General features: G+C 45.9%; 1 protein-coding gene across 1 annotated transcript in view; it reads left to right on the plus strand.

The window, feature by feature from the left end:
* ABCA1 (ATP binding cassette subfamily A member 1) overlaps nucleotides 1-13426 on the plus strand; it is a 114756-nt gene that overhangs the window by 96724 nt on the left and 4606 nt on the right. Inside the window, 12 exon segments of the mRNA XM_006768731.2 lie at nucleotides 866-1043; nucleotides 3049-3164; nucleotides 3272-3416; nucleotides 4868-4991; nucleotides 6021-6150; nucleotides 6408-6528; nucleotides 7310-7372; nucleotides 8015-8121; nucleotides 10450-10591; nucleotides 10955-11089; nucleotides 12282-12385; nucleotides 12945-13037. Coding sequence (XP_006768794.1) covers nucleotides 866-1043; nucleotides 3049-3164; nucleotides 3272-3416; nucleotides 4868-4991; nucleotides 6021-6150; nucleotides 6408-6528; nucleotides 7310-7372; nucleotides 8015-8121; nucleotides 10450-10591; nucleotides 10955-11089; nucleotides 12282-12385; nucleotides 12945-13037 — 1458 coding nt within the window.

Genomic DNA, 13426 nt, shown 5'->3' on the forward strand with positions numbered 1-13426 from the left:
TTAAACTTGGTGAAACATGCTTTTATCAGCTTGTGTTTTTAATTCCTGAGTTGTGTGTAAGTGTGCGAGGTTAAAGCCAGTACACACTAGGCAAAGTGTAGATAGCCTTTGGAATTGTGGAGATCTGGGTTCTAGATGTATGGTGTTAAACGAGACAGTTCATGTAAGTTGCCAAGTTTAGCATTTGGTTTATATTCAACACATGTTGGGTCCCTTTCCAGTACAAGGGGCAAGGCACAGTTATTATTTTTGCTTAACTTGTATAAAATATCAATATATGTCACTGGGATCTTTATACCAAGCTTATATAACATTTATATGTATAATTTATATTAAACCCTGTTTATTGAACTTATAAGGCCACTCTTCTTACAAGCATCTGATAGATGTGTTAGACTGATAGGCCACACACTGTTGTTTTCAAATTTATTTACAGCCAGAAATGAAGTTATTTGAATGGTTTCACACTAACATTTCTGCTTTATTTAATTTTCAATCTACACTTGTCCTTTGTGAGTGAAAACTCACAACTCATTGCTCTTATAAGGTCATTAGGCCACTCTGACCCCCATTAATAGTTCATTATGACACTGGCTCTTTGTAACTTCAGTGGAATCAGTTTTGCATTTGAGTTGTCAGGTTTGGGGGGGTGGGGTTGGTTTGCTTTGTTTTATTCTTTTTTACTTGAAAATAATAATTATTAGCCCTGAAAAAAAAATTTGGTGAGCAGGTTATTTTTCCCCCGGGCTATGCTCAGGTGTGTGTGTGTGTGTGTGTGTGTGTGTGTGTCCATGTCCATGTATCCTCCTGATGGAGTCTTCAGTTGCATCAGTGGCCCCTCATGTCCTCACTGCCTCTTTTTCAGGATGACCACATCGGTGGATGTCCTCGTGTCCATCTGTGTTATCTTCGCCATGTCCTTCGTCCCAGCCAGCTTTGTCGTGTTCCTGATCCAGGAGCGGGTCAGCAAGGCGAAGCACCTGCAGTTCATCAGCGGGGTGAAGCCCGTCATCTACTGGCTCTCCAATTTTGTCTGGGACATGGTAAGGGCGCCGCCGTGCCACTGTGTGTAAATCTCCAGTGGGACCATGCGTGGATGACAGAGCCCCTGGCTCTCGTTACGATGTCCTTGCTCATCTAAAGACGACTGAGAGAGAAAATGACAGAGGCATTGTAATTAAGTACAATGTACTTAAGGAGCATTGAGTACAGTGCCCATCCCACACTGGAAAGGAAATCTGTCCGCTCTGACGGCAGTTAATATCACCACCACCTAATTCCTAATGCAGAACTTGTCAAAGAGACATGGACAGGGAAGCCAGTCCAAACTCCAATGCCTGTAACCTGTCTGAGAGGGTTGAACCTCCAGAGTCAGGATGTTCTTTGTCTTACGAGGAAATCTGTCATTTGAAATCTCAGCACATTTTACCTGAAGCGTATCCATTTATTGCAAACACGTTTTCATGCCAGCTACAATGCATTGCTTTTGTTCAGACCAATATGGAGGACTTCAAAGAAGTTCCAGTTCTCAGAAAGTGGAGTTGAAATAGATCTCCCTCTGAGTGCCATTAATTGTAAGCCATACAGAGCACATGTAATGCTTCTCCCACCGGATAGCCCCTCCAATAAGAAGACAACTTTCACTGAACCTAAGTCTTCCCCAGATAAGATGATCTACCAGGACACATTTTGTAACCTCTAAAGCACAGTACCCGTGTGAGTGATGATGATGCGCAAGCCTCTCGGACTTGTCATTCTTGATTGACTGCCTTTGTGTGGCCATGCTCCATATTGTTAATGTCCCTTTTGAAAAGTGAAACCCAGAACTAGCCTTGTGTGCAGGCTGCGGTCTGAGTGTATGAGCCTAGAGGGAGTTGATCTGTATCCCTGACTTTATTACACAACCCAAGGGCATCGCGTTTTGGAAGTAGCACTGTCTTGGTGGCCATTGGGTAGTGAACTGAAATCTCTAGTTGACAGGTGTTACTAAATGGGCCTCTGTCCCTCTGTACCAATGCAGTTGACTTTTTTGAGCCCAAACGTTATGTTTATCCCTGTTAAACTGCATTTTGTTTAGTGTCCATTTGCTTTTATCTTGATCCAGTAATTACTTTATTCATTCTGAGTGCTCACGCGTGTCTGACTCCACTACACACAGGAGCTTCAGAGTGAAAGACCAAGTCCTGAACTCAGGAATGTCACTCCCCTTCCTGTGTGTCATCTGTCCCTCCTATGCTTTCGAGCCTCTAAAGTTTGCTCTAATCGCGTCTCCATCTAAGTTGTTGGTAAACACATTGAGTAGAATGAGACTGAAGCAGAGCCTTGTGGTCTGAAGCTACAAGTTCTTACAGCTGACAAGCCCGCTCTCCTATCCCTCCCGTGCTCTGTTCTGCCAGCCAATAATTCTCACAATTGTCTCGTGGTCAGGTCTTTATTTGTGCATTAAAAAATTATTTTTATCTTTCTAGAGAATTTTTATAGGAGTTTAATTGTGTCAAACTGACATGACATACGCTGGGACTCCAGATCTCAAGGGCTCCCTACTTGTGCATTTTAATTCTTGATACTCTGTCAGGTCAGACTCTAAGATTATCCTCAGTGTGATGAAGCAATTCTGACATTCACGTTAGAAGCACTTACCTCATAAATAGATTATATGTGAGATTGAACTTGGGCAGACTGTAACATGGCATTAATGATGAAGCCGACACAGTCATCTCTGGGAAGAAGAATGGAAGCTTATTTGCTGCCTGGGAAACTGAAATTACTCTGACTGGGGAACCATCGTTCAGTAAGTTTACTGAGCGTGACACCTTGGCTCAGCTCTGGGAAAGACAGCAAGGGCATTCAGTTTATAAAATCAGCCAAGGGTAAACGCTTGTCAAAATGTATTGTTCAGTGTATTGATTAGTAGTTTAGGTGGCTTTATTAATTCAGAGTTATTCTCCAGTATGTGAACTGCCCTTTCTTGTCCGACGATAGTGAACACTTGGGATGTACTGTATCTTTGACGTAGGGACGAACTTGATTTCCTTGTTTCACTTTCAGTGCAACTATGTGGTCCCTGCCACGCTGGTCATCATCATCTTCATCTGCTTCCAGCAGAAGTCCTACGTGTCCTCCACCAACCTGCCTGTGCTAGCCCTCCTGCTCCTGCTGTATGGGTAAGGTGCCCCTGGGTGGCCGGCAGCAGTGGGTGAGGTATACGGTGCCCAATGTCAGAGGGAAGGCAGGGGGCACCCAGTGGACATTGGTCTCTGTGCCTCCCCAGGTGGTCGATCACACCGCTCATGTACCCCGCCTCCTTCGTGTTCAAGATCCCCAGCACCGCCTACGTGGTCCTCACCAGCGTGAACCTCTTCATCGGGATCAACGGCAGCGTGGCCACCTTCGTGCTGGAGCTCTTCACCGACAACGTGAGTTCTGCAGGGAGAGCAGCTGCGCTGGGCTGAGCATCTCCGGGAGCCGGGACAGTGTTTAATCATGATCCCACTCCACGTGTCTGTGATATCACACCACCCACCGCTCTGTCCTGCATCCGGTTCTTTCTTCCTCGGCTTGCTTTTCCTTACATTTCTCTCATCAAACCTGACCGTTTCCTTCGCCAAGTTCTTTTATACTCCTTTCTGCCTACATGTTGCTTTTCCCATCTTTTTTCACCTTCCATCTTTGCTCTCCACTTCCGGTGCCGTCTCTGGCTGGTGCCATTCCTTCCGGAGGCTCTTACCAGCATCTCTCTCGGTGCTGTGTGTTGTTCTCTCTCAATTCTGTGCCTTTAGCCCCGAAGGCTCCCTGGAACTCTAGTCTTGCATTCTCACTTGCCTGGTGCAGAGCTCCATCTCCATTATTTACAGATACCCCAGGCTCGACATGTCCTGATTATCTTTCCCCCTAGAACCTATTGCTTCTCTGCCTTTTCCTGTCACACTGGGTGGCGTTGCCATCCACCCAGTCCCCCGAGCTGGCGACATTTGAGTCATCTTATGTGCTTTGCTTTTGTTTATTTCCCACATTCGACTGGTTACCGTGTCGGGTCTTCCAGTTACAGATCCCGTAAAGAAGGGTCCCTGTCCATTCCTGTTGTCCCCTTGGTCCAAACACCTGAACTTGGCACATCGGACCTTCCAGAGGTGCATCCTCTTCCCCAAAAGGCTGCAGTCGTGGCTGAGTTGCTCCTTGAACCCTGTGGGCCTGGCTTAAAATCCCTTCCTCTGTCCCAGGGGCCCCTAGCATCTGACTGACTCATCCTGCTTGAGCTCCGATGGGGAGCTTTCTTTTCCTGCCCGATGGGAGGTGCTCCCAGAGCTCTCAGTTCATGCTCCGTACAACACATACCCAACTGTGTAGTAACTTCCTGTTTCTTGTCACTCTTCCTCAGAACAAGGACTATTTCTTACTGACCTTGGCCTGCCCTGGGCCCTAGCACGTGCATCCAGCACATAGCAACGTACTCAGTTGTTTGATAGCTGGCTAGTGCTGGCTCGATGTGTTCAAGAAGAATTGTTTAAATGACCACAAAATCCGGGAACTGAACTCTTGATCCAGATGTGAGCAGTTGGCTTTTAAAATGCTAAGCAAATATTTTGGTGGATTTGCTTCTGATGAAACATAACCATGTTTCCCAACTTTGCTCATATTTCTCCATACTCATAGGATCATTCCAAATTTTCTAGAGAGCAAAAGTTTTATTAAGTTGCATATCATCAGCTACGGCTGCTGCTAGTTACCGGGATCTGAAATCAAAGGCTCAGCTCGACCTCAGGGAACCAGATGTCTTCTCCACGCTCATACCTCTGACCTTGATACGCTTTTAACTTAAACCGCCAATGACATTCAGTCTCCCTCTGTCTTATTTTTTATTTTTTAGAAGCTGAATAACATCAATGATATCCTGAAGTCTGTGTTCTTGATCTTCCCGCACTTCTGCCTGGGACGGGGGCTCATTGACATGGTGAAGAACCAGGCCATGGCTGATGCCCTGGAGAGGTTCGGTGAGTGCCAGCAGTAGTCGGAGGCCTTTATTAGAGGTGGTGGCATGCATGGGCCTTGCGACTCTGGCCTTTGTTTTGGAATGAGGCTGGTGACGGGGCACAGGACTCACCACTCCTGACAGGGCTGGAAACAACACAGCTGGTTGTGGCATGGGTCTTGTGACAGGACCATTTGTGCCTGAGAAGTGAGAGGGCTATTCCGGAGGTAGGGAGAAGACTGCCTTCAGCTTGAATCCAGTGCCTGATGCCACTGGTTGGGATTGTCAAAGTCCCTGCAAAAGTCAAACCAGAGCCTTGAGAATGTGGTACACAGGCAGCGAATCCCAAGGAAAGATGCAAACTCGGGCTCATTAGGACAAGCATGGGTCTGGGGCCGTGGCCGTACGTTAGCTCTCACATAGTCTATAGTATAGCGAATTACTGCAGCTCTTTCTTCCTTATGGTCTTTAATAGTATTTGTCCTGTGGCCACATCACTATTCTTTATCCACTGGCTCCTGTCAGTTAGATGGGTCATATTATTTAGGACAGAGACTTTTTTTTTTCCAATTTGGAGGTGCAAAGGAGATGTTTAAGGAATTTAAAGCAATATTTATATAAAACCAGGTGATTTGATTGAGTCACTAGGTTACATTACATGCTACTGAGAGGGGCATCTTTCTAAAGTGCTCTCTAATCTTTCTTTGGGGAACTTATAATCTGTTAAAATACTGACGGTAAAAATTACCCTGGACTGTTGCCTTCTTACAAAGGATTTTGGCATCTCGTTAAAAAAGAGACATCACATGTCTTAGATGATGCTACAGATCTAATACACATTTTGCTCTGAAACTTGGATCGGTACTGAATCGCAGTATGTTTCCCCCAGACTTCCCCTAAATCAGGCTTGGGCAGTGGTCACTCCCTTATGTATTTTCACCTTGTCATGGGGGACACCCATTGGTGTTCCCAGGACGAGGAGTGAATTTGAGGAAGGGCTGTGGTCTCTGGTGCTTCCATTCTGACTGGACCTCTGCGTTGTGTCTACCAGGGGAGAACCGCTTCGTCTCGCCACTCTCGTGGGACTTGGTGGGACGAAACCTCTTCGCCATGGCCGTGGAGGGGGCGGTGTTCTTCCTCATCACTGTTCTGATCCAGTACAGATTCTTCATCCGGCCCAGGTGAGCTTTTCCTCAGAACTCTCGGAGCCCCCGATTGAGGGTCACAGAGAAGCACCGGGAAATACTTGTCAGTGGCGTTTAGATTGAATTGAACTCAGAGCAGATGATCAAACTGTGTTTCCAAAGTGGACATCCCCAGCCCCCAACACTGCCAGTCCTGGGAACTGGAGAGTAGATCTTGTAGGACTGCTTTAGAAATGATCTTTCTCTTGAAAAATCGCTGGAAAGGTTGACTTTTCTCAATGCTCCCCCCTAAGACCTGTGAATGCAAAGCTTCCTCCTCTGAATGATGAAGACGAAGATGTCAGGCGGGAAAGGCAGAGGATTCTCGACGGGGGAGGCCAGAATGACATCTTGGAAATCAAGGAGCTGACCAAGGTGAGGCGGTGAATACAGGCTGTGACAGCTTGTCTGTAACGGTTTCAGCTTTAATGCGGGAAACTAGCTTCTTGGTGACGTGCTTAGTAAAAGGAGCGTGTTCTCAAAATGCGCATCTATACCCAGCTTCTGTCAACTTAACTTTATCTAAAACACACCATGGGGCCTTCTGCATTAGAGAATACCTTTGTAATGCGCATGCTCATTCTTGAGTATATTTATTTTTCACACTTATTCATGCATTAATTACTAAAACGTACTAATGTTGTATACCTAGTCAAAGCTAAGCAGGGAGACTGAATGGTTGATTTGAGTTTCATGGTCTACAAAGCTGTTCTGTCTCCATTGCTCAGGAGGAGGGTCTGTTTCACCCTCTCTAGGTGCTAGAGTCCCCAAAGTCCACTTTTTTTTTTTATTATGTACAATATTTGCAGTGTTGCGATTACAGATTTTTTTTTACCCTGTAGAATTTAATTTTAAAAAATGTGTAATTTCTTTGTATATTAAGTAAATGAAGTATTATGTAGACACTAATGACCAATATGTTTTGTAAAAGGTTGATTACAAATATTAGATTAAAAATAAAAAGAAATTCAGTTGTATTTTGAGTTTGAGGGTCATTCAGAAGCCGGACAGACCAAAGACCAAGGCTCTTGGCACATCTTATATGTGACTTAGTCTCATCGATGACTTTATCTCTGACGTGCCGTTCCCTCTTCCATAGCTGCCTGGGATCGCCGTGAGTCACTGTGGTTCGTGACCTTTTGCATTTTGTTTGCAGGTGTATAGAAGGAAGAGGAAGCCTGCTGTCGACAGGATTTGTGTTGGCATTCCTCCGGGCGAGGTACCGGCACTTTCTCTGCACTGTATTTGTCCCTGTTCATACCGTCAGTATTTTAACGGGTTATAAATTCCCCAAAGGGGTCAAAGTGGCTGTTAAAGGCTTCTTCTCACTTTGTGTCTCTGTGAAGCAGTCAGTCATTGAGGGGATGAGGACCCCATATGTCAAAAGAGAATGATTTTGGATTATCTCAGGCAGTTTAAGAAAAACATGCATGCCCAACATGTGATCTTGTGATCTGTTCAAGATGATGATGATGATGACATTCAAAGAGATTTTTTGAAATTATATTTTCTTTGTTTCATTCATGTTTGTGTTGTTTTATGCCCTTTAGCCAGATTAGTGAAATTTGACTAGTGGGCTTTCATGACTGTTTTTCACTCAGTAACTTTGGCCTCCGCCTAAGGACTCAGATAATATTACAGAATGTGCCCACACTTACTAGTAAAATGATTCCGTTATTAAATACCTGTTTAAGTGACCATGTCTTTCTTAAGACAAAGAAAATATTAGACTCTTCATTGAAATTTGAGAACGGTGGGGTCACGCTATATGAAAGCTAAGCTGAGGGGGCCGTATTTCATAATGGTCACTTGGATTCAGAGTGTCCGTAATTCGTTATGCAGTTTACCTAATCTTTTCCAGTGCTTCGGGCTCCTGGGAGTTAATGGGGCTGGGAAGACGTCAACTTTCAAGATGTTAACCGGAGACAGCACTGTTACCAGAGGAGACGCTTTCCTTAACAAAAATAGGTGAGGAAAGAACTGGTCTGCGTTTTGCTCCAAAGACTTTTATTACTTAGTTAAATACGTTCTGTGTGTGTTTTTTATGGTCACAATAGCACTGTATAGATAGAGTTTATAAAAATGGTGGAATATAGTCAAATGTAAAGAAGAAACTCAGAGTCATGCCTAATCCCACTCCCTAGATATAACCCCTCTGTCTCTCCTTTCCGTCTCATTGTTCTTTAACAGCTTTATTCAGGTGCGGTTTACATACCATACCGCTTACTTGTTTTAAGAGCACAACTCATGGTTCTTAGTAAATTTACAGAGTTTTGCAACCATCACACAGTCCAGGCTTAGAACATTCCCATCACCCCAAATCTGTTTTATATACATACTAGAGGCCTGGTGCACCGAATTCATGCTTGGGTGGGGTCTCTTGGCCTGGCTGACGATCGGGGCGGAGGGGAGGGACTGTAGGAGGTTGGCCTGCTGCAGGAGATTGGCTATGGGAGTGCACTGACCACCAGGGGGCAGCTATTGAGTTGAACGTCGGCCCCCTGGTGGTCAGTATGCATCATAAGGACCAGTCATTTTGTTGACTGGTTGTAACAGTCACTTAGGCTTTTATATATATAGATATAAATGGATTATAAACTTGAATCATACTGTATCTAGAGTTTTAAAGTTAGTTTTCATTCTTAATGAGTATATTATAACTACTTCCCAAAGGGCTACATATTCTAAAATGTAGAATTTTATTTAATGGATTTCTTATTGTTGGACATTTATTAGTTTCTGCTTATATGTCCTTGTACTTATCTATGGTTGTTTCCTCAGGGAAAATCCCTACAAGGCAAAAGGGTATGCACTTGCCCTCACTAACAGTTGTCTTAGTTTTTGGGGCCGCCATCAGGCTGTCACCTGAGAATGTGCCAGTCACTGGGCAGTCTGATCAGTGGGAGTACAGCTCCATGTCAGAAGCCCGGAGACTGTGTCACCTGGAGATACATGGGGCTCCTCTAGGCTTTGTATATGGTACAGGGCAGTGGCTTTTGACCTTTTCTGATCATGACCCAAATACATCTTACACCTAAGCCCAGTAAATACAAAGGCATAAACAAGCACATAATAAAGGTTCGTAAAACAATACCTACTGTTACTACTCACAGTACACTCTGATAATTCTTACTCTTCTCTCTACCATGTCATTAAAAAATGCTGGTTGTGACCCAATAAGTTCATTTCTCAAGCGACTAATGGGCAATGACTCACAAGTTGAAAATAATGGACGGGGGCTACTGGCCAATAAAATTGAGAAGAAAAAAGAACTTAATGTACTTATGCACCTCCTCCTCTGTCTCTAAGCGGTTTTTCAGTAGCAGTGTGAAGGAGGTTTAAAGAGAACAGAATTCTAGAATAGCAGCCGTAAGGCTGCACACCTATTCCCCTGGGCGTGTTCCTAGCACTGGGCTCCTGGGGCGTATAACAGTGACGGGGATGAGTGGCCCACACTAAGGGCGATCACAGGGACTGGTTGGAAGAGCTGGCTCGGGCAGTGTAGCTGTGAGTGCCAGGAGTGTCCATGGGCGCCTCAGTCATCGTTCTGAAAAAGGGTGGATCTGGGAGTCCTAATTATGTGCAGAGAGGAATGAATGCTGCCGAAAGGGCACGCTCAGGGGCTGCCTGGAGGCTGAAGTGCAGCTGTCAGATTGGATGTGGACACAGTTTCTCCCACGTCACGGATTCTTAACCTAAGATTGGCTTGATAGAGCCTCACCACCAACCCTCCAATGTATGTCACAGTGTGTCTGCAGGTGTATTTTTTCCTGTCACCTGACCAACCAGGTGGGTGCCTTGGTTGGATATTGAACAGGACCAAGGAGTTGGGGCATGCTGTAGCTGAGTTATGTATGGGCAGCCGAGTGCTGGGGGAGGTCACACCCAGAGTTACTGGGACTCCTCTGGGTCTGAATGAAGGAGACTTTGGAGGAACCAGGCACTTGGTACAGAGGACTGGACCACAGAGTCAAGTCTGGGATGGAAGTGCGTGTGACTAGGTTATTGGTCATACAGTTGGCACTGTGGTTGGAGTGGATTCGGGAATTCTAAAATGGGACCGAGCTTACAGATTATTGGGGGAGCCCGGTGCAAGGATTGGGCAGGATGGAGGCAGGAACCCTGACTGCCAGGAGGGGCCGGCATCCTGGGGGTAGAAAGGCTGTTCCTATAGCAGGTGTGCTCACTGGTATTTCTGTCACACACAAGCGTACTTTATAGGAACATTAGGCAGGATCGTCTGACCAACGTATCCCCAAAAGCCCCAAACCTGACCAGTTTTGTTCTCCTTTGCAGTATCTTATCAAACATCCACGAAGTACATCAAAACATGGGCTACTGCCCGCAGTTCGATGCCATCACGGAGCTGATGACTGGGAGAGAGCACGTGGAGTTCTTTGCCCTCTTGAGAGGAGTCCCAGAGAAGGAAGTTGGCAAGGTACTGTGGGCAGCAGCAAGCTGGCCTGCCTCGCCTGGCATCCTGACAATATACCGTGTGGGTTTGGCTCACACATGACCCTCAGCTTCATGCTGTCTTTCTTCCTGGACGCAGTGCTGGCTCTTTGCCCCAGCTTTCAGGGTGGGAATCTGCGGTGGTGGGCTGGGTGGGGTGAGGGTGGGGATCGGGGGTGGGGAGCTGTGGGCAGGCCCATGCTGGAGGGCATGGAGGAAGTGCCCTCCTCCCTGTTGTAGGCTCTGTGGCAGATCATGATGATAGAATCTGGTCTTACTCAGTGAAGTGGAAGCAAACATGGTAAAGTTACCAAACCAGACAGATGTCAAGCAGCTTTTCATTGCTCAGGTCGGTGAGTGGGCGATTCGGAAGCTGGGCCTGGTGAAGTACGGAGAAAAGTATGCCGGCAACTACAGTGGCGGCAACAAGCGCAAGCTCTCCACAGCCATGGCTCTGATCGGCGGGCCTCCTGTGGTGTTTCTGGTGAGTGTGACTCGATGGAAAACTATTCTGGCCCAAACGGAAACATCCCTTTTCTCAACCCCTGTATGTCCAGGGATGTTGCCTGACCGGCTTGCCAGTGACAAGCTCCCCTCCCCTGACCAGGAACAGCAGAGCAGCCTCAGGGAAGCAGAGGGGAGCCCCATTGTTCCATCCTCTGCCAGGCCCTCCGATGCTCCCCAAGAGAGGTGCTCCAGGGCCTGTTTCTGGGGCACAGAGAGCCCTGACAAGTGTGGCTGGGGCTGCCTGTGTGATCTGACTTTTCGCTGGAACATTTTTTTTTTTTTTTACCAACTATGTGTTCATCCCCTGAGAATGGAGAGTGTGGGCACAGCTTCAAGTCCCCCAACTAGCACCCGGGCCTTCATTCCCTACATGCAGACATATGGGAAACAGGAGACTAGATGGGACAGTGGCCCTGGGCCCTTTATCTTCTACGGAGAAGAGCATTGAAGTTATTGCAGGAATAGGCCTGGGTTGAGGCTTTAATGTTATCCAGGCATTTGGACCTGAAATTTGTTTCTCGACGACTAACAAGTCCAATAACGTGGGCTAAGCTGGAGTGAGCTAGAAGAAAAAGAGGAGAGAAGGAATTTCATTTACCAAAACCTTACACTGACTTCAGTAGAGATTTCAGACAAAAAGAATTTTTACTATATATTTGTCAGTCATGAAAAGATGATGGAAACTAAATGGCTCTTTCTTCCCATTTCTGTTTATTTGGAGAAATTTAATTTCATAACAATTTAAGGGGAGCCCTGGCCAGTCTGGCTCAGTTGGTTGTGCATTGTCCTGTGCACCAAAAGGTTGCACAGCATGATGCCTGGTCAGGGCACATGCCCAGGTTGCAGCGGGATCCCCTGTGAGACGCGTGCAGCAGGCAGCAGATTGAAGTGTCCACTCTCATATCCATGTCTCTCTCTCTCTCTCTCCCTTCTTCTCTCTCTAAAAAAATAATCTTAAACTTAGGTGGAGCTTCCTCCTTCAGGGAGACATTTATAAAAACGACCTGGTTCTTGTATGTACGGTCTGGTTCTTTGGCCCACCCATAAGTAACTGGAATGGTTGAGTTAAAATTTAGGCTATTTCAGAGATGCTTCTGCATCTACAACCAAATCTGTCCTTGATGTCTATTTTTCAGCAAATAATAGGATTTATTTTCTTCTAATTACAGGACGAACCGACCACAGGCATGGACCCCAAGGCCCGGCGGTTCCTGTGGAACTGTGCCCTCAGCATCATCAAGGAGGGGAGATCGGTGGTGCTCACCTCTCATAGGTACGTAGCGAAGGCCTGGCCTGGCTTCTCCATTGTGTGATTTTAAAAATTCCAATTGATATAAATGACCACTGTGTAAAAATTAGAAAATACAGAAAGGCAAAGACAAAAACAGTTATCGTCGGAATTGCATCCCTTGTTAGATAACTGTTACTATCATTGGGCAATAATATATCTTTGCTGTTTCCTTATGCAAACCTATGTACCAAGTGTGTGTGCCTGTGTGGGTGATCGATAAACAAAAATGCAAGCTCAGTGTAATACTGCTCTTTCTCATTCAACAATATATTGTGAATATTATTCCAAGTCATTTCTTATAGCTGGAGAGTAGTTCAATTTAATGGTTCTGTTTTTTGTAGACATTTGGGTTGTTTCTAGCGTTTCCACAATTGAACAGAGCACTGCAGGAAAAGGGTTATTCCTACGTCTTCGTGTGTATTTGTAACAAGTCCCAGTGCAGTCACTGGGAACATTTCTTGAAATGCCAGATGTCGTGGTGATGTTCACGTGGGTAGAGGCACATCACTCTAAGCGGAAACCTGGTTCTGTTTTCCCACAGCATGGAAGAATGTGAAGCCCTTTGCACGAGGATGGCAATCATGGTCAATGGCAAGTTCAGGTGTCTCGGTAGCGTCCAACATCTGAAAAATAGGTAACGAAGATCAGTTCTTTGGGGTAGCGCCTGCTGAGAAAGCTTGTATTTATTTTTCTTTTGTGTTAGTGTTTTAAATGGTGGTTCTAAACTAAAGGGAAACAAATTGAGCAAAATGGTGTAGTGGGAAGAATGAGGGCTCTGAAGTCCAACAGAGCTGCATCCTGTCTTCACCTTTCCTGGTTGTGTGCTTTGGGCAAGTTACTTAAGCTCTCTGAGGGTCAGTTTCCTAAGGGATATTCCCCTTCCAGCTTTGTTATCATAGATGGAAGGGAGAAATGTCTACATGCCAGTCTGGCAAAAGCAGAGAGTTGGAGTCAAAAACAGATGAGTCCACACCCTGGCCCTACCACTGTATGGGGTTGGGACGGGGGACCGGGGGGGGGGGG

This window comes from Myotis davidii, unplaced genomic scaffold (assembly GCF_000327345.1).
Source record: "Myotis davidii unplaced genomic scaffold, ASM32734v1 scaffold723, whole genome shotgun sequence".
Lineage (NCBI taxonomy): Eukaryota > Metazoa > Chordata > Mammalia > Chiroptera > Vespertilionidae > Myotis > Myotis davidii.